The sequence below is a fragment of the Typopeltis vanoorti genome, chromosome 20 (genome assembly GCF_054136105.1).
Source record: "Typopeltis vanoorti isolate ZY-2024b chromosome 20, IOZ_Tvanoo_1.0, whole genome shotgun sequence".
Classification (NCBI taxonomy): domain Eukaryota; kingdom Metazoa; phylum Arthropoda; class Arachnida; order Uropygi; family Thelyphonidae; genus Typopeltis; species Typopeltis vanoorti.
This window is the reverse complement of record NC_143568.1, coordinates 49,507,627-49,533,420: the sequence shown is the minus strand read 5'-3', so window position 1 is coordinate 49,533,420 and position 25,794 is coordinate 49,507,627. Positions and strand designations below refer to the sequence as shown.

Genomic DNA, 25,794 nt, shown 5'->3' with positions numbered 1-25,794 from the left:
GGAATCATTATCCTTCAAAGTTGCCATTACATCATCAGCATAGTTGAAGGAACTGTTATTCCTCCCACTGAATGTGCATTATCAGCTTCCTTTAAGAAAGGTTCAAGAACCAATGCAAAGAGAAATGGACCAAGAGGACAGACAACCTTGCTTGACTTCTTTTCAAAATTTTACCGGGTCCAAAAGGAATCGATTAACTAAGAGGCTGATGGTTAAATTGGCATATGCTCCTTTGGTAATGGATAGCAGCTTTTTACTTACACAAATTTGCTGGAGAATTTGGAACAGAAAGGGATGCCAGACATTATCAAATGCTTGAGTAAGGTCTACTGATAGCACTGCCATCGACTTCTTTTTCATGTTAACTAAGCGGATTAGATCACATAGCAGAAATAGATTAAATTCTACTGTTCAACCCAGTACTCCATACACATGCGTGCTTTTAATTATGTATCTCATTTCCACTTTGAGCCTGTTATTGATAATGCAGAAAAATATCTTGTAGTCAGTATTAGATAGAGAAATAGGTCTCCAGCTGCTGATTAAAGTGTTGGAAGTTTTTTTCCACTTGGTTAGACTATAATAAATTTAGTTTAATCCTTTATCCAAGTGTAAGCAAACAAAGTTTGTATCTCAAGTATCTTCAGGACTGAGGCAACTCGTGGTAAAGGTGGATCAAGCTCTCATCACTCCTTGTCTTAGTAATATCCCATAATGCAAAGCACATCTCCTTGCAGACATGTATAATGGTATGCATTAAGGGAAGGGCCATTACCCACACTGGTTTTGACCTTTATGAGAGGAGTGATGAGAGCTTAGTCTACCTTTACCGCGAGTTGCCTCAGTCCTGAAGATACTTCATGTGCAAACTTTGTTTGCTTACACTTGCTGATTAAGGTGTGATCTCTATTAGGTTTTGGAATGAGGGTAATGCTTGCTAGAAATTCACTTGGTATGTATTCTAATGAGATAAAAGAATTGAATAGTGTAACTAGAATGGGAAGAATAAAATCCCAGGTCTCTCAATAAAGGACCCTAGACAATCAGGTACGGGGGATTTTCTTGTCTGGCATTCTTTATAGGCATGGTAACTTCAGATGCTGTAATGGGTCTGTCAAGACCATTTAGGATGTGAAGAGGAAAGCAATTAATGTTCCAGAGTTATAATTTCGAACAGTACTATTGTCTTCAAACATGTTTTTGAAAGGAGTCAAGGATGTCTTGAGTGGTGGACATGTCTTCACCATCAACACAGATTTGAGTGATAGTCCTTTCTTTGTGGAGTTTAGTGAATTTTCTATTGACGATTGCAGGTGATGGCTATCTGCTAAGTGTTGCCATATCTTCAAATTTCTTTCTTCTACTTGTTTCTGCCTTTCCACTTCTATCTCCATGTTAAAGTTTCTAATGATGCTGCTACATTCTATATCATTGAATTGGTTTGTTATGAACTAGCTTCTTTCTTTATACAGGTCTTTCAACTCTTTTCTTTTGAGGAAAGCCTGTTCCTTTCCACATTCCATCATATTCTGTTTTATTGCTTGTTTGAATTTTAACCACATATCCCAATCCCAGGTAACAGTATTCCAATTTAAACAGAGGGTCTGGAATTTAGTTGAAAACATCAACAGAAAATTTATTGGGAGTCTCCATGGTCCAGAACATATCTCTACTTGTTCCATGCAGTGGAACTTAAGTAGCACTGGATTATGACCTGACATGTTGATATCAAGATGTTTTATCTAAATTATCCGATTTATAAGGGAAGAAGAGTTATAAATTCGATCAATATCAGTACCAATACCTTGATTCATGTACATATATGCCTGGAGATTAGGATTGCAAATCCTCCATATGTCTACTAGTTGAGCATTGTTGAGACATGTTTTTAACTGTGCACATCCCACTTTTTCACTCCTAGGTTGTCTTTCTATCTTGTCTAATGTGGGTTTTCAATTCAATTCCAGTCTCCAGCTGCTATGATGTAGTGGGCACCATATAAATATGCCTCCAATTCCTGGAAGAATTTTTGTCTAACTGTTCCATTAAATGAAGCATAAACATTTATAAGCCTTATTACACATTCATCATCTGAGTATTTCCAGTTTATTGTCAAGATTCTCCTTTTTGCATCCCTTTGAACATTACAGAATGTCCCAAGGAGGAGGGCAAGAATAAGAATTCCTACTCTAGCCCTGTTAAATCTTCCAAAGCTTCAATAAGAAAGAAGTGGATATCTATCTGTTAAAGTTTTTATATCTGAAGTAGGTTTCTTCGAGAAACAAAAACCTGATATTATGGCTTAGCATAAGTTTCCATATAGTTCCTTGTTTAATTTGCCTGTGGAATCCTGATACATTTAATGAGGCAATGCAGAAAGGAGATGCTATGATTAATGAAGTGGCATTGGTAAGTCTTTAAACTTTTTTCTACAGTTGCTTTCCATTATTTCAAATTCATGCCTATCATTCTTCATTTGGAAGCTAGTTAATTTTCTTTTCATCTAGATAATAATTGTACCAAGAAAACTTTGAATCAGTAAACTTTATTTTTTCTTTAATTGTATCTCTCGCTTTCCGTTTATTAGCATGAGGTGGTTCTTCATAGTTCATAAACTCTTGTGATCCTGAAGAACTATCCTACTTTCACATGAGATTCACTAGTACAGTTGACACCATCCTTCAGAACCTTCATATGTCCATTTACCTCATGCCTAACTATCATTTCACGATCCCCAACCTTCTACATCTTTACATTTTTTACTTTTATTATTACTTCTTTTTCTTTTAGATGTAGTTCCTTTCTTTAAATTTTTTTTGTTTAATCAATTTTTTTATTAATTCATCTTTCCTTTTTGATGATCTTGTCTGTACATTAAGTTCTTTCAGTTGTCCTACTTGCTTTTCTGTTTTTTCTCCAGTTTCTCATGGTTTTGCATTTTGTCTTTTATCTGAAAAACAAACGAAAGAAAACCAAAGTACTTATCTTGCCGAAATTTGAGATAACTTTTATTGAGGTCTTATCACTGGAAGCAATCCCCTCAGTTTTACTAGATTCATTATTGGCAATTTCAACTTGTTCCATCCATATTTGACAGCGGCTCCTGTAGCTCTGGTTAAACCAAATCAGCTATAAATTAGACCTAAATTATAGCTGATTTGGTTGCACACTTTTTGTGATTTTACCAGGTATAGTTTTTTTAAAAGTGCCATCTTTGCTAGACTGAATTGGAAGATCCAGGAACTCTTCATTATGCCTCTCTGATATATACAATGTTCTAATTGGGTCTACCGGTGCTCCCACTCTTTCAGTGAAAGTTCTAAAAGGACAGGTGTTAACACAGTGTTCAGAACTTTTGCATTTCTGACAGAGTTTAAAACGCTGATTAGCAATATGTCCGATCTCCATGCAGTTGAAACATTTAGATTTGGAGCAGTTACCACCCAAATGATCGTATGAGCCACAACGCAGGCACTGTCTTTGTACTCCGGGATAGTTTACCACTTGGGTTGTACTGATGATGACAAAAGTTTGTACGGGTGTCCTCATATCCATTGTGAAGGTGGCATCACCAGAAAACCAGTTTGGATCTTTACCTAATATACCCTTTCATATGGTACTAATCTTTCCCCATTTCGCGAATGTCTGTGTAAGAATTTCATTACTGTTCTGTATATATTCCATTGGAAATCTTTCGATTTTTACTGTTTTTATCTCGCTCCCAACCTTTACAGCAATAACTGTGCTGTCTTTGAAAGTAAAACCCTGTAATAGTTTGTCCCTTGTTTCTACATCTTTAACTACAATTAAATATTGCCCTCTGCTGTATGGGATGAAAGAATAAATCTTATTAGCAATAATTATGTCTTAAAACCTTTGTCATCCATCTCGCTTCTTCACATCCTGAAATTTCAATTCCTAGAGTTCGCATTTTTGGAGGAATTGGTACCATTATCTCAGGTGGGGTAAAGACTAAAACCTCTGTGTTTGATTGCAAGAAAAAAAATAAAATAAAAAAACATTTCAGTCCTAGGACTGAGAATTAAATAATCTCGTGATATAGAAATAATTCTACACCACCAGCAAATACTCTATTTGAGCTTCTTTAAATTGGCGGCCGTGATACTGCCGAAAATAATCTCATAATGTAAATATTAACTACAGTACCAGCATCTTAATATGTACTTTAAAAAAAAAAAAGTGCTGGGGGGGGGGGGGACCACCACCACCACCACCACTAGCACCATTAAACTAAAATCAAACTGAAAAACAAACGAAATAAAACCAAAGTACTTATCTTGCCGAAATTCGAGATAACTTTTATTGAGGTCTTATCACTGGAAGCAATCCCCGGAAGTGGTACCAAGGTTGAAATAGTGCATAAATCATATTTCCATATACAATAGCCAAAAGATGTTGCACCTTATTACTAAAATACTCTGGATTAGAGATAGATGTTGAAAGTTTTTCCACTTGTTTATGCTATAAATTAAAGATGCCAAGAAATTTAAGCCTTTATCCAAGTGTAAAGTGTGACACCTTTGGGCTTCTTGTATGTGGAAATATGACTTCTGCATTACTTTAATCTTGGTATCACTTCCGAGTCTGGCTCCCGCTGATGAAACCACAATAAAGGTCGAAAACCGGTCTAGGTAGTGATCCTTCCCATAATGCACAGCATTATAAATGCCCATAAAAATATGTGCTTTGCATTGTTATTATTTATTATTATTATTATTACATAACACATTGAGGGAGGGCACCTACTCTACAACTGTCTCCACCACTCAAATCCACCAACTACACCTAACCGTAACTATGCCAATGCCATCTACTGCTCTTCACCACCACCACTAGTATTTCCACAGACAATCACAAACATCCATGCCCACGGTGGGATTCGAACCTGCAGCCTTTTGGTTTGAGAGCGGATATGCTAACCACTTGGCCAACTAGGCCGTCACAATTTTTCATACTATATTATTGGATACTAAGGCAATAACATTATCCAACTTAGTATCCAATAATAACAGTATTGTATACCAAGACAAGTGGTGTGAAGTCACCAGTCATCTTTGCTATAAACAAGTTACCCAGCCCTGAAAATACTTCAGGCACAAACTTTGTTTGCTTACACTTGTATAAGGGATTAAACCAAGAATATAATTTCTTGGCATCTCAGCAAGCAAACATAGTTTGTGCATGAAATATCTTCACGACAATGCTTTAGTCTGTCAATTTGTTTTAGTTATTTTTCATTGTTTATTTTGGAACTTAAATGGATGTTTTGTAATATATACAAAATCAGGTTGCCCTGCTCATTGCAGAAGTCAGATACTAGAATAGAAGAGGACTGGTTCCATAATATATTAAACTAACATAATTGAAAGTGGTGACTCCACTCCACATTTTTGATCAATTGCAGGCACCCACCATTTTTACTGTATCATTGTATGATATTGTTTTCTCTTTTTTGAACATATTACTGTATTTTATTGCTGGTAGCCAAACGGTTTAATTTTGTATCATGATATTCTAGACCTCTCAACTTTCATGTTTGCAGATTCTGGAAAAGAAACTGCTTTAATTACATCAACAAGGTACACATTGAATCTTTTTGGTGGACACACCCATGGTTCTGTACACAAAGGAATCAGTTATGTCAAATAACTAAAAAGCCAGTTGTGACAAAATATCATTCCATATCCAATTAAGGATGGATTGAAATGCACTGTGCTTTTATCTGAGATTTCTAAATTCCACATTCCAACAGTACACTCACTGTTAAAGTTTATCTGAAATTTCTGATATTTATCACAATGCACATCAACGAGGTACACACAATCTTTTTGGTGGACACACCCATAGTTCCATATAAAGGAATCATTTATGTCAAATAACTAAAAAGCTGGTAATTTATCAACCAGTGTTTATCGAAAACCTACCTTTACTGGCAGATACAATCATCAAAAGTCAGCTCATCACACCTATCAAAAAATTGGTGTGATGAGCTCACTTTTGCAGAAGAGGAGCACATAATGTGCTCCTCTTCTGCAAGCTTGCAACAAGAACTTCATAGCTTATCAAAGCCTTAATGGAATTTAATGGTTACAACCCTCATCAAATCCAGCAGATAATTGTCTCCTATGTTCCAACACCTCAGGATTCTTCAACAGACAGCAGGGTTCCAATCCCTTTGTTTCTGTTATCTCTGACCCTATTGGTTCAGAGGTAACTAGAATTTTGAAGAAGTATCACCTTATTCCCACATTTTCTTATCAACAAAATTTCTCATCTATTGCCATCTACAAAAAAACAAATTTACCAGATACTTTGTGAATTTAATCCGACATGCTTTGGACAGACCGGCTGTTCTGTGGAATAAAAAAAAATTAATGAACATCAGTATTATATTGAATACATGAAACCTCAAAAGTCTGGTTCAGGACAACATAGATTGGCACTAAACATAGTATCCGGTGGGATGAAGCTTGTCTTCTCCACAGAAGCTGATTTAAATATGAATGCCATTTCAAAGAAAGTTGCAAATCCCTTTTACAACTACCAAATCTGAATCGGAACGTCTCCCCCCCCCCCCCCTTCCCTCCCAAAAGTTCGGGAGATTCTCATTTTATGTAACCATCAAAAATAGTTTTAATATTATTTATTCATCATCATCATCATCATCATCAAATTCCTGCCATGTACCCTCAAGGGGTGTACAGGATATGACAGTACTACATGAAAAAATTACATCATTACTAACTTCCTATCTACAATTTTCCTCCAAATCAGTCTGTTACTTGTCAAGACTCCAACATTATCAGATCTTATATTTCTATCATCTAAGGCACTTTGTACTGTATCAATCCACCTATATCTTGGTCTTCCTCTGGGTCGTTTTCCTGCCAACCTGGCAGAGAACACTTGTTTTGCTAATCTTTCCTCTCCCATTCTATTTAAGTGACCATACCACCTGAGATTAGCTCTGCTAACGCATTCCTGGATGCTGACAATGTCAAGTTCTTTCCTAACATCCTCGTTTTTAATAAGATATTGCCATTGATGCCATCTGTTCACGCCTCTAATCTTTCTCAGGACTCTCATATCTGCGGTCTCTAGTCTTTGGTCAAGTGTTTTACTTCTGACCCAGCTCTCAGATCCATAAGTTAAAACTGGTTTGAACACAGTCTTGTATACAGCTAATTTAGTGTTCCGACTAATTTCTTTCTTATTCCATATGAATTTATTCAATTGACTTCCCACGATACCAGCTTTGCTGATTCTGTTGTCTATTTCTATATTTAGTTTACCATCTTCAGTAAAAATTGTGCCTAAGTAGCTGAAATGTTTTACTTGTTCCACAGGTTCTCCATTCACAACACAGTTGACATTTTCAATGATTCTGCCTATTTTCATTGCCTTTGTCTTTTTATTGCTGACCTTCATACCATATCTATTACAACAGCTATTCAATTTAGTCAGAGAATCTTGCAGACTTGTAGCGGATTTATTTAGAAGTATAATATCATCCGCATAAAGCAAAGAGCTGACATTAACATCTCCAATTTTGATATCAGGTTTAATACCACATTCCTTCATAATGTGATCCATATAGATAATGAATAACAGAGGGGATAATGTACATCCTTGTCTCACACCAGATTTAACATTAAACCATCTTCCTGTACTTCCTTCAATTCTAACTGCTGACTCACAACTCAAATAAAGACTAAGTATTGCTTGATATAATGCCCCATTGACACCATATAACTGCAGCGTATTGAATAGCTTCTCTCTTGGCACCTTGTCATATGCCTTTTCCAAATCGACAAAACTTAAATACAGATCTTTGTTATATTCCCATGCTTTCTCGACTATTTGTCGTAAAGTAAAGATCTGATCCTGACAGCCTCTATTTGGCCTGAATCCAGCTTGTTCTTCACCAAGCTTTTCTTCCGCAATTCTTCTCAACCGTTTCTCAAGTATACTTGCATAGATCTTGCCAGGAACACTCAGTAGGGAAATACCTCTGTAATTCTCACATTCAGTTTTATTTCCCTTTTTATATATGGGTACTATGAGAGCTCTACTCCAATCATCGGGAATTCGTCCCTCTGTCCAGGCTTTCTGAACTATGCAGTGCAGCCACTGTAAGACTCTTATACCACCATACTTCAGCATTTCTGGTCGAATATCATCTACTCCTGCTGCCTTTCCACATTTCAAGCCTTTGATGGCTTTTTCTACTTCAAGTATGGATATGTATTCCTGACTGCATGCCTGGTCAGTGTTTTTTATCACTGTGCTGTCATCACTGCTTGTTTCATTTAGCAGTTTTTCAAAGTAATTACTCCATACTTCAAGGATATCTTTTTCTCCTGTTTTCATTTCATGTTTATCATCTCTAATTCCTTTTACAGCACTCTTTCCTCCATTCCTAAGCTTCTTCAACAACCTCCAGAATATTTTGCCACCTTCTTGATATTTTTTTCTATATTCTTGCCAAAGTCCTCCCATGACTTTTGTTTAGCTAGTTTTACACACTGTTTAGCTTTCTTACATTTGTCTCTGTATTCTGTAAGAGTAAAAGCTGACTTATTTGTCAGGAACTTTTGATATGCTTTCTTCTTTTCCTTCACTGCCTCTTTAACTTCCTGTGTCCACCAGGGAGTTCTGATTTTTTTATCTTTGCACACAACCTCACCACATGCCTCTCTGGCAGAATCAATCAATGTTTCCTTCAGAGTTTGCCACTGAATCTCCAAGGTTTGATTCCTGTTCTCAAACTCTTTCATTATCTTTTCAATAATATTTCTGTATTTTAGTCTACAGTTTACATCTGAGAGCTGCTCAACTTTTATTCGCTTTAAAACTTTCTTACATGTTATTCTTTTCAATATGAAATTCAATTTTATCCTGCTCAAGACTAAATAGTGATCACTTCCAATTTCAAATCCTCTGTACACTGGTGTCCTGCACCAGGGAGAAAACATCACTATCAACAATAACATAGTCAATGAGACTTTTCTTATTCCTAGCCTCTTCTCTCCATGTGAATTTGTGCACATTTTTATGTTGGAACATGGTATTAGTAATAACCAGCCCATGTCCTGAGCAGAAATCCAACAGATATTTGCCATTATTATTAGCTTTGCTCTTTTCTCCAAATTTTCCCAAAATATTTTTGTATGTCTCACAATCATTTCCTACTCTACTATTTAGATCCCCAACAAGGACCAACTTTTCCTTTTTCATTGTGTCAGTTGCTTTTTCTAAAGCCTCAAAAAATTCCTCCACTTCTACCTTAGTAGAACCTTCTGTGGGACCATAGGCACAAATAAGTCTCATTGTCCAGTTCCCCATTCTCATATTTGCCCACATTACTCTACTTGAGACTGACTGCCATTTAAGAAGATTAGCCTCGTATTTTGTGTCGAATACTATGGCTACTCCTTCTTTTCCTTGATTGTTATTGCCTGAATATAACATTTTGTATTTATTGCTCAGAAAGATCTCACCAGTTTTGGTCTTTTTTGTTTCAGTCACCCCTATTATGTCGATCTGGTACTTATCTAATTCCTCAGCTAGCTCCATTTCTTTGCCATTCAGGCTTCTTACGTTGATAGTACCAATCTTTAACTCTGGTGATGTTGAGTTGGGGTTTGTTTTCAGATTTGTTCCAGTAGCTGACTTTTCGCTGTTCGCCCTGGTTCCCTGGCGAAAACAACGGGGGCCTTGTTTAACCGGGCGACGCCCCAGCCGGCATGAAATTTTGTCATGTTGTACCATCATTTTTTATTTTGGTTTAACCAATAAGAATACAATTTGGTCGGCTAAATCCCAAATTGCCAGCCCATCCTCGTTCGTTCAGTATCAAAGTAGATACCCAACAGGGTGCACCACGAGAAGGTGAGGATTGGACATTAGGTCAGAAGCCCTGGTCGGTTCTCCGCATTCCTTTAAAGGCTATGTGGAGGTCTCCTCTCAGTTATACAGCTTTGACCCTTAAGCACCCCCCATATTATTTATTAATATATTAATTTCTAGCACATGGCAACAGTTTTTAATTGGTAAACCGATTGTTGTTATGTACCTTGTATTCCTATTTCTTTGATTTGTTTGTTTCTATGCACTGATGATGTACTGTTATTTTCAGTACAAAATATCTGTACTTTCATTTCATTAAAGTTAATTACTGTGGTTATTGTTTAATTTGTTGTTTATAATCATGCCACAGGTACCTTTTAAAGAGTAATTTCTTATCTCTTGTTATTTACAATGGTTTCTACTTTCCTTGCCTAAAAAAAAAAAAGTGAAGCTCACAAAATGGTATGTAATAATGCAGAAAAATTTATGCTGTGAATTTTCTACTAACGAACTAGCACACTTATAATCATCATTTCCTGCTTTTGTTTGCTTATTATCAACAATTTCTCTCACAATAATTTTTGCGTGTGTGTGTGTGTGTGGTCTCTCACATGGTCAGATGTTTTTTTTTATGACACTGTTAACTGCATCAACCTCTTTTGCTCCAAAACCCCCCATCCCCACCCTCTTAGTAGATACCTGTTTTGCTAACCTTTCCTTTTTCATTCTGTTTAAATGATTATAAGTTATTTATGCTCACACATTCTTGAATACCAACAGTGTCAAGTTCATTTTTAATATGATTCTGCCATTGATACCATCTGTTCACTCTCTTAAATTTTCATAGAGCCTCTCATATCTGTTGCTTCAAGTCTTTGATCAACTGTTTTATCTCTAACTTAACTGTCGTATCCATAAATTAAAATTGGTTTGAACACTATCTTGTATACTGCAAATTTAGTATTTTGGCTAATTTCTCTCTTATTTCATGTAAATTTATTCACTTGGTTCCTTTCCTACCAGCTTTGCTAATTCAGTTGTCTATTTCCACATTTATTTTGCCATCTTAACTAAAAATTATGCCTAAATAGCAAAAATGTTTTACTTGTTTTATATTTTCCCCATTGAAAATGTGTGTCAATGTTTTCCACTGTCCTGCCCATTTTCATAGGTTGTCTTTGTACTGTTGATTCTTATATGGAAATTGTTATAGCAGCTTCAAATTAAATTAGGAATCTTGAAGATTTGTACAGGATTTATTTAGGAATATGATATTACTTGCATAAAATTAAAAGCCAAGTTCAATACAGTACTCCTTTAATCATCTAATTTCAGCAGCAAATCAGTTTGCTGGTAAGGTTAATGGATAAGTTAACTGAAGGTATAGTCACATGGTACTATACCAGAAGTTGTTTAACATGCTAACCCATTCAATATGGAGTGGGTTGTTTGAGGGTTAGAAAATGGAGAGATCACTGTATTTCTAATTCCAATATAGTTTAATATCACTTTACTTCATAATGTGATCCATATATATGATAAAGAAGAATGAAGATGGTGTGCACCTTGTCTTCCACCTGATTTTGTATCAAACTAACTTCACGTACATTTTTAAGTATATGCTATATATTGCCCTTTGTAATATTCCATTTACATCATATAACTGTATTCAAACAACATGCCTTTTTACAAAACTTTAAATATAGGTACTTGTTATATTTTCATGCTTTCTTCCCTACTTCTCTTAAAGCAAACATCAGATTCTGACATTTGACCTGAATTCAGTTTAGGGTTTCTCTTTGACAGGTTTGACTCTAGTATACTTGATATACTAGATGGTGGTGAAAATAGAGTTAGTTACTGCGAGAGTTCTTCTGGAATTTGATCTTACCAATTCTTCTGATTTATGTTGCATAACCTATAAACATTCATGTTTGATCATTTTTGGTTAAATACCTATTATAACTAATAATTAAGGAATTGACAGCATAGACTAGAAATATAAATTAAATAAACTTTAATATATACTTTCTGATATTTTGGCAAACATCACGTTGCCATCTTCTTGGGAACTTAATACAAAGACAAGTGCACACAAGTACTACATAACAGCAAATGAGAACAGAAGCTAGGAAGCTACCATTTTCCTAAAGTCCTGATGGTGCCCCCTGCTTGGCTATATTGGTAGTTCCTGGCCTTTGGGCTGAAGTTCTTCTGATAAATGTTTCCCAAATTTGGGGCAGTCTCATGCATCCAAATTTGTTGAGGTTTGGCATGTTCCTAAGGGCTGAGGCTGATTCCATGAATAGTCTTTCATATTTGAACTTGCTGCGGTGTATTACTGTGGCTTTCTTCCATCTTATTCTGTGGCGAGTACCCAGAGCGTGGTCTGCAAGCCCAGAGTGGCTGTACTGGTGAAATCAGATGTAATCCTTGTGTTCTGAGATTCTGATATTTGCTGTCCTGCCTGTTTGGCCAAAGTAGGATAATTTACAGCTGCAAGGGACCTGGTATACACCAGGTAGGTCTAGGGGAAGTGGTTGGTCTTTAGTGGAGCAGATAAGGGATACCAATTTTCTATATGGTCTGTAACAAGTGGTCAAGTCATGTTTTTTTTAAATTTTGTTGATTTTTTCCGAGGTGCCTCGGATGTAGGGAATGGTGATGGATTTAGAGTAATCTTTTTTTGTGAAGGGGGGAGGGGGGGTTGTGGATAACTGGTTTAAGTATTTTTTGGATTCTTTTGGGAGGGTAGCCGTTGGCTGAGAAAGTGTCACGGATGTGATTTAGTTCGGTGGTTAGGGTTATATTTCTAGTCTACGCTGTCAATTCCTTAATTATTAGTTATCATGTCTAACCAGCGTATAAGCCTCTCTACAATAAATACCTATTCTAGTTGCTTTTTCACATTTCAGATTTTTGTCACCTTTTTTCATTGGGAATACTGTAATGTACTGATGAATGCATTCCTCCTGGATATTGTTTGCCACTCACTGGTTATTTCATTCAAATTTTTTCAAAGTAATCATTCTAAACATTCAGAATATCCTTATTTTCAGTTGTTGTTGTTTTTTATTGTGGGAGCCCATGCTAATTATTATTCATTTTAAATATAACTTTCTTTAAATCATTCACTGTTATAGTACTCACATCTACCTCTGGTTCCAGTCATTTACTTCTCTCCAAGCAAAAAATTCTGGTCCTTCTAACCACTCTCTTACATAAGTTCCAGAGGTAACTTCCTAGTTCTCTCCCTACTCAATAAGTCTGGAATAATTCATTGTGTATCATTGTTATAGAATCCATTTATTAACTAATAAGTTTCTATTAGGTCTTCTCATTTTCACACATCAGCTGAACTTTGCAATTCAGATGCCTTCAAACTATCCATAAGGTGAATGACTCAGAGCTGCCACCATCTTGGTCATTCATCTCTGGTACCACTTCATCACCTCATCCCTAAGCATTCCAAATTTCTGTGCAATAGTCAAGATGCGACCATCTCATAGCCTCATAAAGAGGAATAGTAACCTTCCTTTTCTTTGCTTGTGCATGTATTCAATATCAAAGAACTATTTTGCCAACTTTTATCTTAACATCAACCCTCTGTCCACCATTGTCCCCAAATCCCTAGCCTCAATTTCCTACAATCCAGTACCATCATTATAATACACAGTGTATAATCTTTTCATCCTGAACTGCATAAGCACTGTTATATTTTCTTATATGTTATGTATATCTGTTACTTTTTCTCAGCCCTGCTTTGCCTTTTTTTGTTCTTTACTAAAACTTCGTGAATTGTCATTTGCCGCCAGTCATCTACTTCTACTAGATCTTATGTTCTGTAGTTTTATGACTGTGTCAGTTAATCTATGTATTGAGTGCAAGATTATAAGATTTTTAAATTAAAGACAAAGCAGATATTGTTAGCATTCCCTGCTTATGTTAATCTATACCTTTAGTTAGTCATGGCTTGATTATTGATCACTTAAACTTAGTCTTATGCTGGTTCAAAATTGTGCATAGACAGAATCAGTCACAACGTGTTGTTCATGAACTGTTTAATTAAATCAAAAGGAATATTTATATTTATACAATCTGATCCACATTAATATATATATATATATATATATATATATATATATATATCTACACACATACAAACAATAGCATTACAAGTCTTTGTTAATTTCAATTCTTCCTGATTCAGGCATAGTTCTATGTTTCTTCCCTTAAAGTTAAATCACAATCCAGAATATCCTGCTAGTCATACATACATAACTGAAAATAGAGCATACCTTAAATTTGCATTGTCTAGTACAGTACCTTGCTCTTACAATAATTAATTTTACACAGTTGAGATTAAGACATACCTTGAGTGAGCTTATTTCAATATTAACTTACACAATCTTGTTGTACCCATAAGCAGACACACTTGATGTACATTCTTGCTCAAAAATATCAGATACATGAGTACTTACAATTCTTGTTCAACACTGTCTTTTACATGAATCTTTTGTCCACACGAAAGTACCCCTTTTGTTCAGAAGCAGACACACTTGATGTACATTCTTGCTCAAAAATATCAGATATATGAGTACTTAAAATTCTCGTTCAACACTGTCTTTTACATGAATCTTTTGTCCACACGAAAGTACCCCTTTTGTTCTCTTTGTTTCTGCTGACTCATTCTTAATTCCCTGCCAAGTTTCTTCTTTGTCTGAGTTGTCAGTTATTCTCTACCCTTTAAGACCCTTAACATGGCAGCAATGTGCAGCCCTGGATTTCCATTGTACGCATGTGCACTTCTCTTGAAACTTTCATATATGGTCATGTATGGACATTTGAACATGTTGTCATACTTTGTGTATCTTTTGATATTGCCATATATGGACATGAGTTAACAGCGTTACATAATGACATCATGCACCAAATTTTAACAAAGGCTCAGGGCTAAGTTATTATAAGTACAAAATTTATTACAGACGATATTTGGCATTTCTTTAAGTGCAATCTCCCTAGAAAACATGTAAAAACGAACATGATAAGTTACTTATTATTCATGACACCTCCATGGAGTCCAAAGACTCATCACTGGAGGACACCCACTATACAACTCTCCATCTCCACCTTAACACCAAACCTATACTACCAATCACCTCCATCAATGCCGTCCACCTCAACTAGTATTATTTGTCTGTAAATTGCGTGTGTTCTGAAGGTCCAATTTGTCTGTATGCAGGATGAAAAACCCGAGTTTCCAGAAGGGAAAACCCCTGCTACCTCCCAGCTTATCATGAAAGATTTTGCACATTAAACTAACAACCATTATCCTTTGCCTACACTGCCAATTTATTTATATCATGCTACAAACAATCCTCAAACTTCTGAATACCCCTGTTAAATCATTTCCTGTGTCATTAGTATACAGATTAAACAGTAGGGCCCAAATACAAGATCCGAGGCACTCCACTAGTCACTCTCATTTTACACACACGAAGGTCGTCTGAAAAGTTCTCGGCCTCGACCTTAGACGACACTATCAGCAAGAGATGTTTTTTTCTAAGTTGGTACATCTGTCATAAGCATCCATGTGAAATTGCAAGTCATTCTATTAAGTTATTTGTTTTATACACCTGTCTGAAGCAAAAGTGTTGTCTGTATCCCTTGAAGTGGATAAAATTGAGTATCGTGTGGTTATAAAATTCTTTGTAAAAGAAGGTTGAACACCAAAGGAAATTCATTCGAAGTTCATAAAAGTTTATGGACACTCTTCTCCTTTGTTTTCAATTAAAAAATGGGCTGCCGAGTTTAAACGTAGCCATACCAGCCTTGAAGATGATTCACGTGAAGGACGTCCAAAAAGTGTAACAACACCAGAAATCATTGATCAATTGCATGATTTGGTATTGGATGACCTGCGAGTCAGAGTGCATGAAACTGCTGAGACTATAGGCATTTCAAAAGAACGTGTAGGATATATTTTGCATGAAGAATTGCATATAAAAAAGCTTTGTGCAAGGTGGGCATCACGCTTGCTCACAGCAGATCAAAAACGCAATCGCATGAAAATCTGAACAGTGCTTGGAGTGTTTTAACAAGAATACAACTGATTTTGTACATTGATTTATTACTATGGATGAGACTTGGATTCACCATTACACACCACAATCCAAACAGCAATCAAAACAGTGGACACAAGCCAGTTGTTCAGCGCCAAAGAAGACAAAGTCTGTTCCATCAGCAGGAAAGGTCATGGCATCGGTGTTTTGGGATGCTAAAGATATTTTGTTTATTAATTATCTTGAGAAGGGTAAAACAATAACCAGGGAATATTATTCTGATCTTTTCACCACACTAGATGAAAAAATTCATGAGAAAAGACCATGTTTGCCGGAGGGAAAAAATAATCTTGTTTTGGCAAAAAATCAAGTGTTTTGGCAATGAGAAAATTAAGGGATCTGCATTATGAATTGTTGGAACATCCACAGATTTGGGAGCCAGATTTGGCTTCCTCTCCCTCTGACTTCTATTTCTTCCCAAAACTAAAACTCTTTCTGGTCAGCATTTTTCTTTGAATCAAGAGGTGATTATTGCAGCTGTAAAGGGGTATTTGGCAGATCTTATTGACAACCACTACAGGGATAATGGCACTGGAGCATTGCTGGAATAAATGTATTAGTCTTAATGGAGATTATGTTGAAAAATAAAAATAATTTTGAAATTATAAATTCGTTTTTACATTGTTAGGCCGAGAACTTTTCAGACCACCCTCGTGTGTATATATATATATTTTTTCCCTTCCACAATGTTTTCCTTTTGGTTTTTCCTCTTGACCCTGGATATGCAATCCAATACAACTTCCTTCATAGAATTGCTCACAATTTTTCATGCATTAATGACATTCTTGCCTTGTTGCTTCTCATGACTCAGCTACAAGTTGCCTCCTAAGTTTGTCATAATTGATAACTTTGTATTTCCATGTGTAGTTCCTTTCTTATTTGAACAACTTCCCCTACAAGACTGCATGGTCACTTTCCCTGATTAGAGAAGATAGAGATGTATTGGTTATGGATACATCTTCTGATGGTATTGCCAGATCCAGCACTCTCAAACCCCAGGTCCACTCTAGCCATGTACCCTTCTATTCTCTGTTCTCATAGTTGCAGTCCCTTATAATAATTGCTCAGTTTTCACTCATCATTCTAATATTTTAGCAAAAAGTAAAAGAAATTCCTTGATTAAATAGATATATCTTCCAAATTCAAATATGAGAGGCTGCTAACTTCATCACCACTAGTGATGTTATATCTTTGGATAAATTTACATATTTGAATGCTGGATCTTTGTTATTTCACTTGCACTGATTGCATAACATGCACAAACAGAGGCTAAAGCTTTTGGTCTGTATCTTTTAAAATAGTTAAGAAAAGGCACAGCAAGTGATCAGAAAAATGAGAGTGCTTGCTGGTTGCCAATAAGAATGATTAGGAGTGTGACATAATGAATGGTACAAAAAATGTAACTAATAGTTGAAATGCCTAATCTTCTTTTTCACTTATAAAGAAGTTATGTTTTCATGAAAGTAGCTCAAAAATTATTACATACCTGAGGAATTTTTTTTTTTAGAAATATACGGGTTAAAATAACATATTAGTTTTGTTTTGTGTACCTTTTCAGAACTCGGCACTTTTTCCATAGAATAGGCAAATTAGTCAAGAATGTTCATGCACACATACCGAGAGAGAATTGACAGACATGGTATGTGTACTTAATAGTCCTTGCCTATCTCTGCATATTATTTAATGAGAACTGTATGAAGGCTAGACATAGAATTTTGAAATTTTGTGAGAATTTGAGATGAAGAAGCACTATGTTGATTTTTGACTGACTGGTGACAAGATAATTGTCTGCTTTTATGTTTCTTCTGATCTGGCTTGATTTGTTTTTATTTAGTTTGTGAACTGAATAATCCAGTTCACAAACTAAATAATCAGATTAATCCAGTATAAACATTCAGTACTTTTCATTTAATGTGATCTTGTGTTGCTTATGTTGAGCACTTAACACATCATTATAATAGGACTTACAAAATACAGTAATGCTACCACAAAAATTAATAAAAATATAATACAGCAAGTGGATGACAGTTTTAAGAGAATAAATATTTGCTACTAAGTATGCTTGTTAAGCTTTTTTTTGTCTAGCTACCTATTGACAGCTATGCTATTTTAATTAGCATCTGGTCCACAAAAATTAACCATATAGCCATTTGTCAGAAATGTTTGGATGCATTTTTGTTATTATTATTTTTTTTATTTGTAGAAATTTAAATATATATATATATATGTGTATGTGTAAAGTTAAGTATCTATATTCATTATTTAATAATATGTATATTTGTTTATCAGAAACATCCACTTAAAGTACAACAGTTCAATCGACAAAATCCTGCAGCGTGGTTAAACACTTTGGCTCAAATGAAACAAGGAAGTAGGCATATGAAAGGAGTGGTGAATCAGTTCCCTTCCCCATATATGATTAATCATCAGTATCCCTCACCTTGTACTGGACCATGCAGCGTTCATGGACCTGGACCATGTACAGCTAATCCTAGAGCACCTGGTGGATGGCCAAATGCAAATACAATTGGAGGAACAGGTATAGGTCAAGAAATGTCACCCGATATGATGTGTGGGCCTGGTGCACCACAGCCTTGGCCCCAACAACAGTTTTCTCAAAACATAGGACAGAATCCTGTAAATCCAAGATTTCAGAATCCTGCAGCATCTGGAATGGGAATGGCAGGTTCTGGAGGCGGCATGATGACTTGTATGAACAATATGGGTACTCCACCTTATGGTAGTCCATATCAGGCTCCAAGTGGTGGTCCTGGCTTAAATCCATCTCTGATGAATCAGGTACCTGCAGGACCTTCTACTTTGACAGGTAGGCATGTTTTAATTTATGTAACACACACACACACACACACACACACACACACACACACACACACACACACACACACACACACAATAAGAACAAGAGCAGCTACCAGTCATCACCCATTTACAGTCCAACGCCAACTTGCCAAACCAACTTCTGTCTTCTCTTTCGTTCTGCCTACCTTTGTTCTTTGGAACAGCCTTTCTCACTCTGTCTTCTGCGAAGACTTATAACCTTCAGCTGTTTAAAAAAATTTTAAAAAATGTCAACAGGTACCTCCTTTTTTCTTACACTCTTGCCCACACTATGGGTCTTTATGTTGCTCCCACCTGCGAAACGTTATTTGCATGCCTATAATTCATTTTGTACTGTGAGTGATCTAAGGATTTTTCAAGCCACTTCAGGCCTCCAATAAGCAGGGATGATATCTCACACTGGGTGATGAAATTCCTCTACCACCTAAAGACAATCACAAATATCCGTGCACCCTGTTGGTTAGAGAGTGGGTATGCTAACCACTTGGCCAACCAGGTCAACGGGTCTTGCATAACCTTTCATCTGTGGATCTAATATACTTTAAAAAAAAAACACTTGCAGCAAGTTTTTTCCTGAACCAGAAGATTCATTGTACTTAAACAAGAAATTATATTCTTGCTTTCATCCTTCACTCAAGTATGAATAAATCAAGATTTGCACATGAAGTGACTTCACATCTTTTTGCCTCGGTATCACATAATGCACATCTCACATTTAAATGTGTATACTGCATTGTGGGAAAAGTCATCAGAGCAGTTTTTATTAAGGTTTAACAAAGGTGTGTTGGCCTTCTCCAAAAACTATGAATGATCTATAATGATTATTTTTAAAAAGTCATCACTCTAAATCTGGAACATTCCAGGATACATTGGTTCCCCTATACTCGTATGACACACTGTCAAACTTTGGCTCTACTCAGTAGCAGGAAAAAGCTCACCACCAACCTGAACCTCACTTATACCAAGTAATAAATAGGCACCAACTCTAGTATTACGGTAAGAAACCTCTGGTATATCACTTTAAAATTCAACACTCTTGATGTGAATTGGTGTATCAGTATTGGTGCCAAAACTTGACTCTACTTCACAGCAAGCAACAACTCACCACCAATCTGAACCTCAGTTTAGCTAGCAGCAAGCACTAACCATCTCTACTCATAGATTAATCACTCTCTGGAAGATTACTTTAACACTCGTCATTCTAAATATGGAAAAAATTTAGAATACTCTCCAGGATGCTCCACTGTATGCCAAAACCCAGGCAAGCAAGAACCAACTCTCTCTTCTGGAAGATTTTGATTAAAGACACATCATTAGAAGCTTTATATTAGGCAAGCATCTTCTGAAATACTGTGATCAAGGTCATATCACCAGAAACTAAATCCATGGAAATATTGAGAGTCAAATCAATGGGAGAAGCCATATTTTTATACATAAGCAGCAGAATGATGTGACATCACTGAATAAGAGGCAGTTTTGGTTTGTTTGGTCAGAAAGTAAATTATATTCTTGTTTTAATCCTTCACTCAAGCATAAAGATGAAACAAGAATTTAATTTCTTGTCAAATCTAACTCTGATCTGGGGGGTGGGGGGGGGAATTGCCATAACTATATCTGATCCAGAGTACTGTGATAATAAGAAGTCATGTTACACCATTTTGTTACTTATATATGGAAGTAATGAGACTTCTTCTACTGATGAGATTTTAATCAAAGTCAAAGTTGGACTGGATCATAACTCTTCCACAATGCATAATGGACTAGCAGAACAAACTGATGTGGAATCAGCCACCTCTATACGCAAGCAGTAATGAAGATACTTCACATACAAGCCTTTATTTTGTCATGCTTAGGTAAAGACTGAAAGGCTGATGTATAATACACATGCACACAATATTACAGAAATTATTTGCTTGCCAAAGTATGTAGATTCATTAATCATGACATGAAGTGACATCATTAGTAAGATTAGTTTGAAAACATTTTTTCATTGTATATTGCATTTGTACATGCCACTTTTCTGGGTAGACTTTCCACAATGTTGATAAATAGACATAGATATTTTGATGAATTTCTCCACCAAAATGTCAACCAGTTCCTGTAGGAAAGTTGGATGTGTTGATTTAGCTCTTAACTGACATTCTAATCTAAAGTTTCTCTGTAGGATTCAAATTTGGATGCTGCAATCTTTACACTCATTTCTTTAAATGTGACCTGAACCATTGCAATGTGATGTGGTACAGTGTGCTTATACTCATCTCAGATGTTTTCGCAGTGTAAAGCAACATAGTGTTCAGGCTATCGATATAACATTTGGTATTCTTGCTTCCAGAAATTATACACCTTAAACTTTTGGTTGAGATAATCCACTGAAGCACAATTAAAGGCCTAATTCATCCTCATTGTTTCCTTGCTTTTCATCCCTATGTCTACATCATTTATTAACGTCAGCTGAATTTAGATGCTCTGATTGTGTGCTGTAAAAATTGATTTGATGACTAATATGGTAATTTATAAATAGTCATCAAATCATAGAAAAGTTAAATTATTTGTGACATTCAGTTCTATAACAAAATTATTATTTTTAAAGTGACAGCAATCCTTTGGTGTTTCAAGAGGAACTTAAGATGTCAGAGTATTACCTAACAGACAAATCTTTATTTGCAGAGCCTTGATATTTAATTCCCTGCTTTCATGCTATTCTTGTGGATGATTCTAATGGATGAACTGTCTGTACACTATAGTTTCTGAAAAACAGCTACAATAAGGAGTATCACAACCACTTACCTCTTTGAATAGTGCATGATTTAAAAGCTCAGCTATATATTGCATCTCTTTTGAAATGTTGCCTAACCATGACTATTAAATTATTTAAGGAATTTACAACGTATACTGGAATATTAATTAAAAGAAACTTTAATAAATACTTCCTATATTTCGGCAATGTCACATTGCCATCTTCATGGGAACATACAAATATAGCACATGCATGCAGGCACTACAAAAAGCAAATGAAGCAGAAGATCAGAAACTATTGTTGTTCCTAAAGTCCTAATGGTGCCCCTTAGCGGGCTATATTGGGTTGTCTTGGCCGTTGGGGCTGATCATGATGTAAGTCTCCCAAATTTGGGACAGTCTCGTGCACCCAAATTTGTTGAGGTTTGAAACGTTTTTTAGAGCTGAGGCTGATTCTATGAATAATCTTTCACACTTAAACTTGCTGCAGCATATTACTTTGGCTTTCTTCCAACGTATTTTGTGGCGGGTTTCCAGAGCATGGTCTGCAAGCCCAGAGTGGCTGTACTGATGAAACCAGATGTAGTCTTTGTGTTCCAAAATCCTGACATTTGCTGTCCAGCCTGTTTGTCCAAAGTAGGACAGTTTACAGCTGCAAGGAACCTATACCCCAGGTAGGTTTAAGGGAAGTGATTGGTCTTTGGTGGAGCAGATAAGGGATGCCAATTTTTTATATGGTTTGTAACAAGAAGTCAGGTCATATTTTTTTAAGATTTTGGTTAACTTTTCAGAGGTGCCCTGGATATAGGGAATGGTGATGAATTTAGTGTAATCTTTGTTATGAATGGGGAGGGGAGTTGTGGTTAACTGGTTTTAATATTTTTGGGGGGTTGTAGCCATTGACTAAGAAAGTGTTAAGGATGTGGTTTAGTTCAGTGGTTAGGGCATTGTCATCTGAACAGATTAATTTTGCCTTATATAGTGTTTTTACAACACCATATTGTTGTGTGTGTGTGGGGGGGGGGGATTACTGGTGAATCTCACTCCAACATACCGACATAATGGTCAGTTTTGTCGTTTCCTCCCTATTCAACTTTGGAAGTTGTAACAGAGGAGTTAATTTGAAAATTATAGTACCAAACCTAATATTCAGTTGAAATAGGAATAAATAATTATTTATTTGTGTTGGAAAAAATACCTAATATAATAAATGAGTTAAAAATATATAAATATCACTACTGTGAAATAAATGCCGGGCTGAGAGGATAACACTCAATTGGGCCCAATGGAAATGAGTCAGACAAGGGAGTGACACCTTTCATTCTTTGCATTTGCACATATTTGATGGTAAACTTCTGCCTCTCCTGTAAAATCATAGTTAAACTTGTTTTGAAATGTCACATGGAGAAAATCACGTGAATATCATGTACGCACCCAGGGGAAATCATACTTTTTGAACATAATAGTAAGAAACCTAATGTCCAAACCTCACCTTCTCGTGGTGCACCCTGTTGGGTATCTATCAAGATACTGAACGAACGATGATGGGCTGGCAATTTGGGATTTAGCTGACCAAATTGTATTCTTATTGGCTTAAACCAATATACGAAATGATGATACAACGTGACAAAATTTCATACCGGCTGAGGCCTTGCCCGGTTAAACAAGGCCCCCAGGCCTTGTTTAACCGGGCCAGGGAACCAAGGCAAACAGCAAAAAGTCAGCTACTGGAACAAATCTGAAAGCGCACCCCAACTCAACATCACCAGAGTTAAAGATCGGTACTATCAACAAAAGAAGCCTGAATGGCAAAGAAATGGAGCTAGGTGAAGAATTAGATAAGTACCAGATTGACATAATAGGGGTGAATCCCAGAAAGCTAATCTTTCTGAAACTAAAAAGACAAAAACCGGTGAGATCTTTATGAGCAATAAATACAAAATGTTATATTCAGGAAATGACAATCAAGGAAAAGAAGCAGTAGCCATAGTATTCAACACAAAATATGAGGCTAATCTTCTTGAATTGCAGGCAGTCTCAAGTAGAGTGATGTAGGCTAATATCAGAATGGGGGATTGGACAATGAGACTTATTTGTGCCTATGGTCCCACAGAAGGTTCTAGTAAGGTAGAAGTGGAGGAATATTTTGCTATTCAACCAAGCGAAAGAACTCCCCAGTGTCAATCCTATAACCACCTCTCAACAGTTTAAAAGTCTTAATCATATCACCTCTCCTTTCTTCTATCCACCAAACTCTGCAGTCTACATTCCCTCAGCCGATCCTCATAACTATCATTGTACAGTCCTGAAACCATCTTTGTTATCCGCCTTTGCACAGTTAATTTATCCCCTTCAAATCCTGGGGACCAAATCTGAGAACAATAGTCCAAGAATGGTCTGATTAGGGTCTGGTACAATGGAATGATAACTGTTTTATCTCTGCAGGTCAGTGTCCTTCTCATTATTGCAGCAATCCTCTGTGTTACCTTCACTACCTTTGCAATATATCCCCAAAATTTCAGGTTTCTATCAATCATCAACCCCAGATCTCTTGTCTCCCCTACTTCCTCCAGTATAACTCCTCCCATAGAGTATGCGGTGTCCCATCGATGTTTCCCAAACCTCAGGACCTTACATTTTTCTACATTAAACCGACATCCCCATTCATTTGCCCATCTATCTAGCTTATTCAAATCCTCTTGCAGGACTGCCACATCTGTACTATTACTAATAATCCTTCCCAGCCTCGCATCATCTGCAAACAACTGAATACCCCCTTGCAATCCACTGACAATGTCATTGATGTAAAGGTTAAACAATATAGGTCCCAGTACTGAGCCCTGTAGGACCCCACTTGGAACCCTCTGCTTCCTTGAAACTGCCCCGCCATACACAACTCTCTGATCCCTATCGGACAGCCAATCCTGAATCCATTTGACCAATCTGACATCCAGACCCATGTGCTGCAACTTAAATTTCAGCTTATCGTGTGGCACCCTGTCAAATGCCTTCGCTAAGTCTAAGAAAATTGCAGTATATGCCTTTCCCTCATCTAATACTCTTGTAACTTTATCATAAAAGGCAAGCATATTACTAAAACAAGAGCACCCCTTCACAAATCCATGTTGATTCTCACAGATAACATTACCCTCATCTGCCCAGTGCTGTATACGGTCCTTCATTACTTTCTCCAAGATCTTACTAACTACTGATGACACACAAACTGGTCTATAATTAGACACTTCCAGTCTGCTACCGCCCTTATGCAATGGTACCATCTTACCTTCCTTCCATTCCATGGGCACCTTTCCCACAGCCAGACTTTCATGGAAAAGCCAGGTCAAAGGCACTGTCAGTTCCCTAGCACATTCTTTCAAAACTCGTGGTGAAATACCATCCAGTCCCACAGCTTTACTGACATCCAGAGTACTCAGTATTTGAAACACACTCTCCTCCTGTACCTCTAAACCTTGAACCTGCCCAATCCCCTCTAGCATTAAAACTGACTCCTCCAGGATGAAATACTCAAATAAAGTGTTCATTGGCAATTCTACTATGTCCTCTGCATCAGTCACTCTATTCCCATTTTTATCCCACAATATCATTCTTCCATAGTCATTTCTCCTCCTACTGGCCACATAGCTAAAAAATTCCCTAGGATTTTCTTTGAATCTTAGGGCCGATCTCCTCTGATATTCCAGTTTCGTCTTCCTTACCATACTAGTCACTCTTATGGCCTATGTCTTATACTCTTCATGCATCTTCCCTTCACCTGTCTCCTTATATCTCTTCCATAGCCTCTTTGTCACATGCAGTTCCTGTTTAATATTGTTTGTCATCCACTTTACTCCAAATTGTGTCCTCTTGTTCACTCGTGGTATACAACTTACCATTGCTGCTAACAAATATTCTTTCATAATTTCCCACGCACTAATGATATCCGTCCTTCCAATTTCTCCCTCCACGAAACTTCTCCAAGTTGACGTCTTAGACTATTATAATCACCTGCCTTATAATTCCACATTCGTTTCTATCTCTTTGTTGATACTCCTGCATGTCTATTCCTTTTCCAAGTCAAAACCATATGGTCACTCTCTCCAACTGGTGGGAGAGATGTCATCTCAGTTATTATCAACTCTTCTGATGCTATAACCAAATCCAAAACTCTTGAACCTCTTGTTCCCTCTATTACATGTTGCTTAAGACA

At 36.5% G+C, this 25,794-nt stretch overlaps 1 protein-coding gene across 1 annotated transcript in view; it reads left to right on the top strand.

Annotated features, from left to right (window-relative positions):
- Positions 1-25,794, top strand: part of lgs (BCL9 domain-containing protein legless) — a 684,040-nt gene that overhangs the window by 558,142 nt on the left and 100,104 nt on the right. The window contains exon 11 of the mRNA XM_090410672.1: positions 18,282-18,819. Coding sequence (XP_090266798.1) covers positions 18,282-18,819 — 538 coding nt within the window. The remainder of the gene's footprint in view (positions 1-18,281; positions 18,820-25,794) is intronic.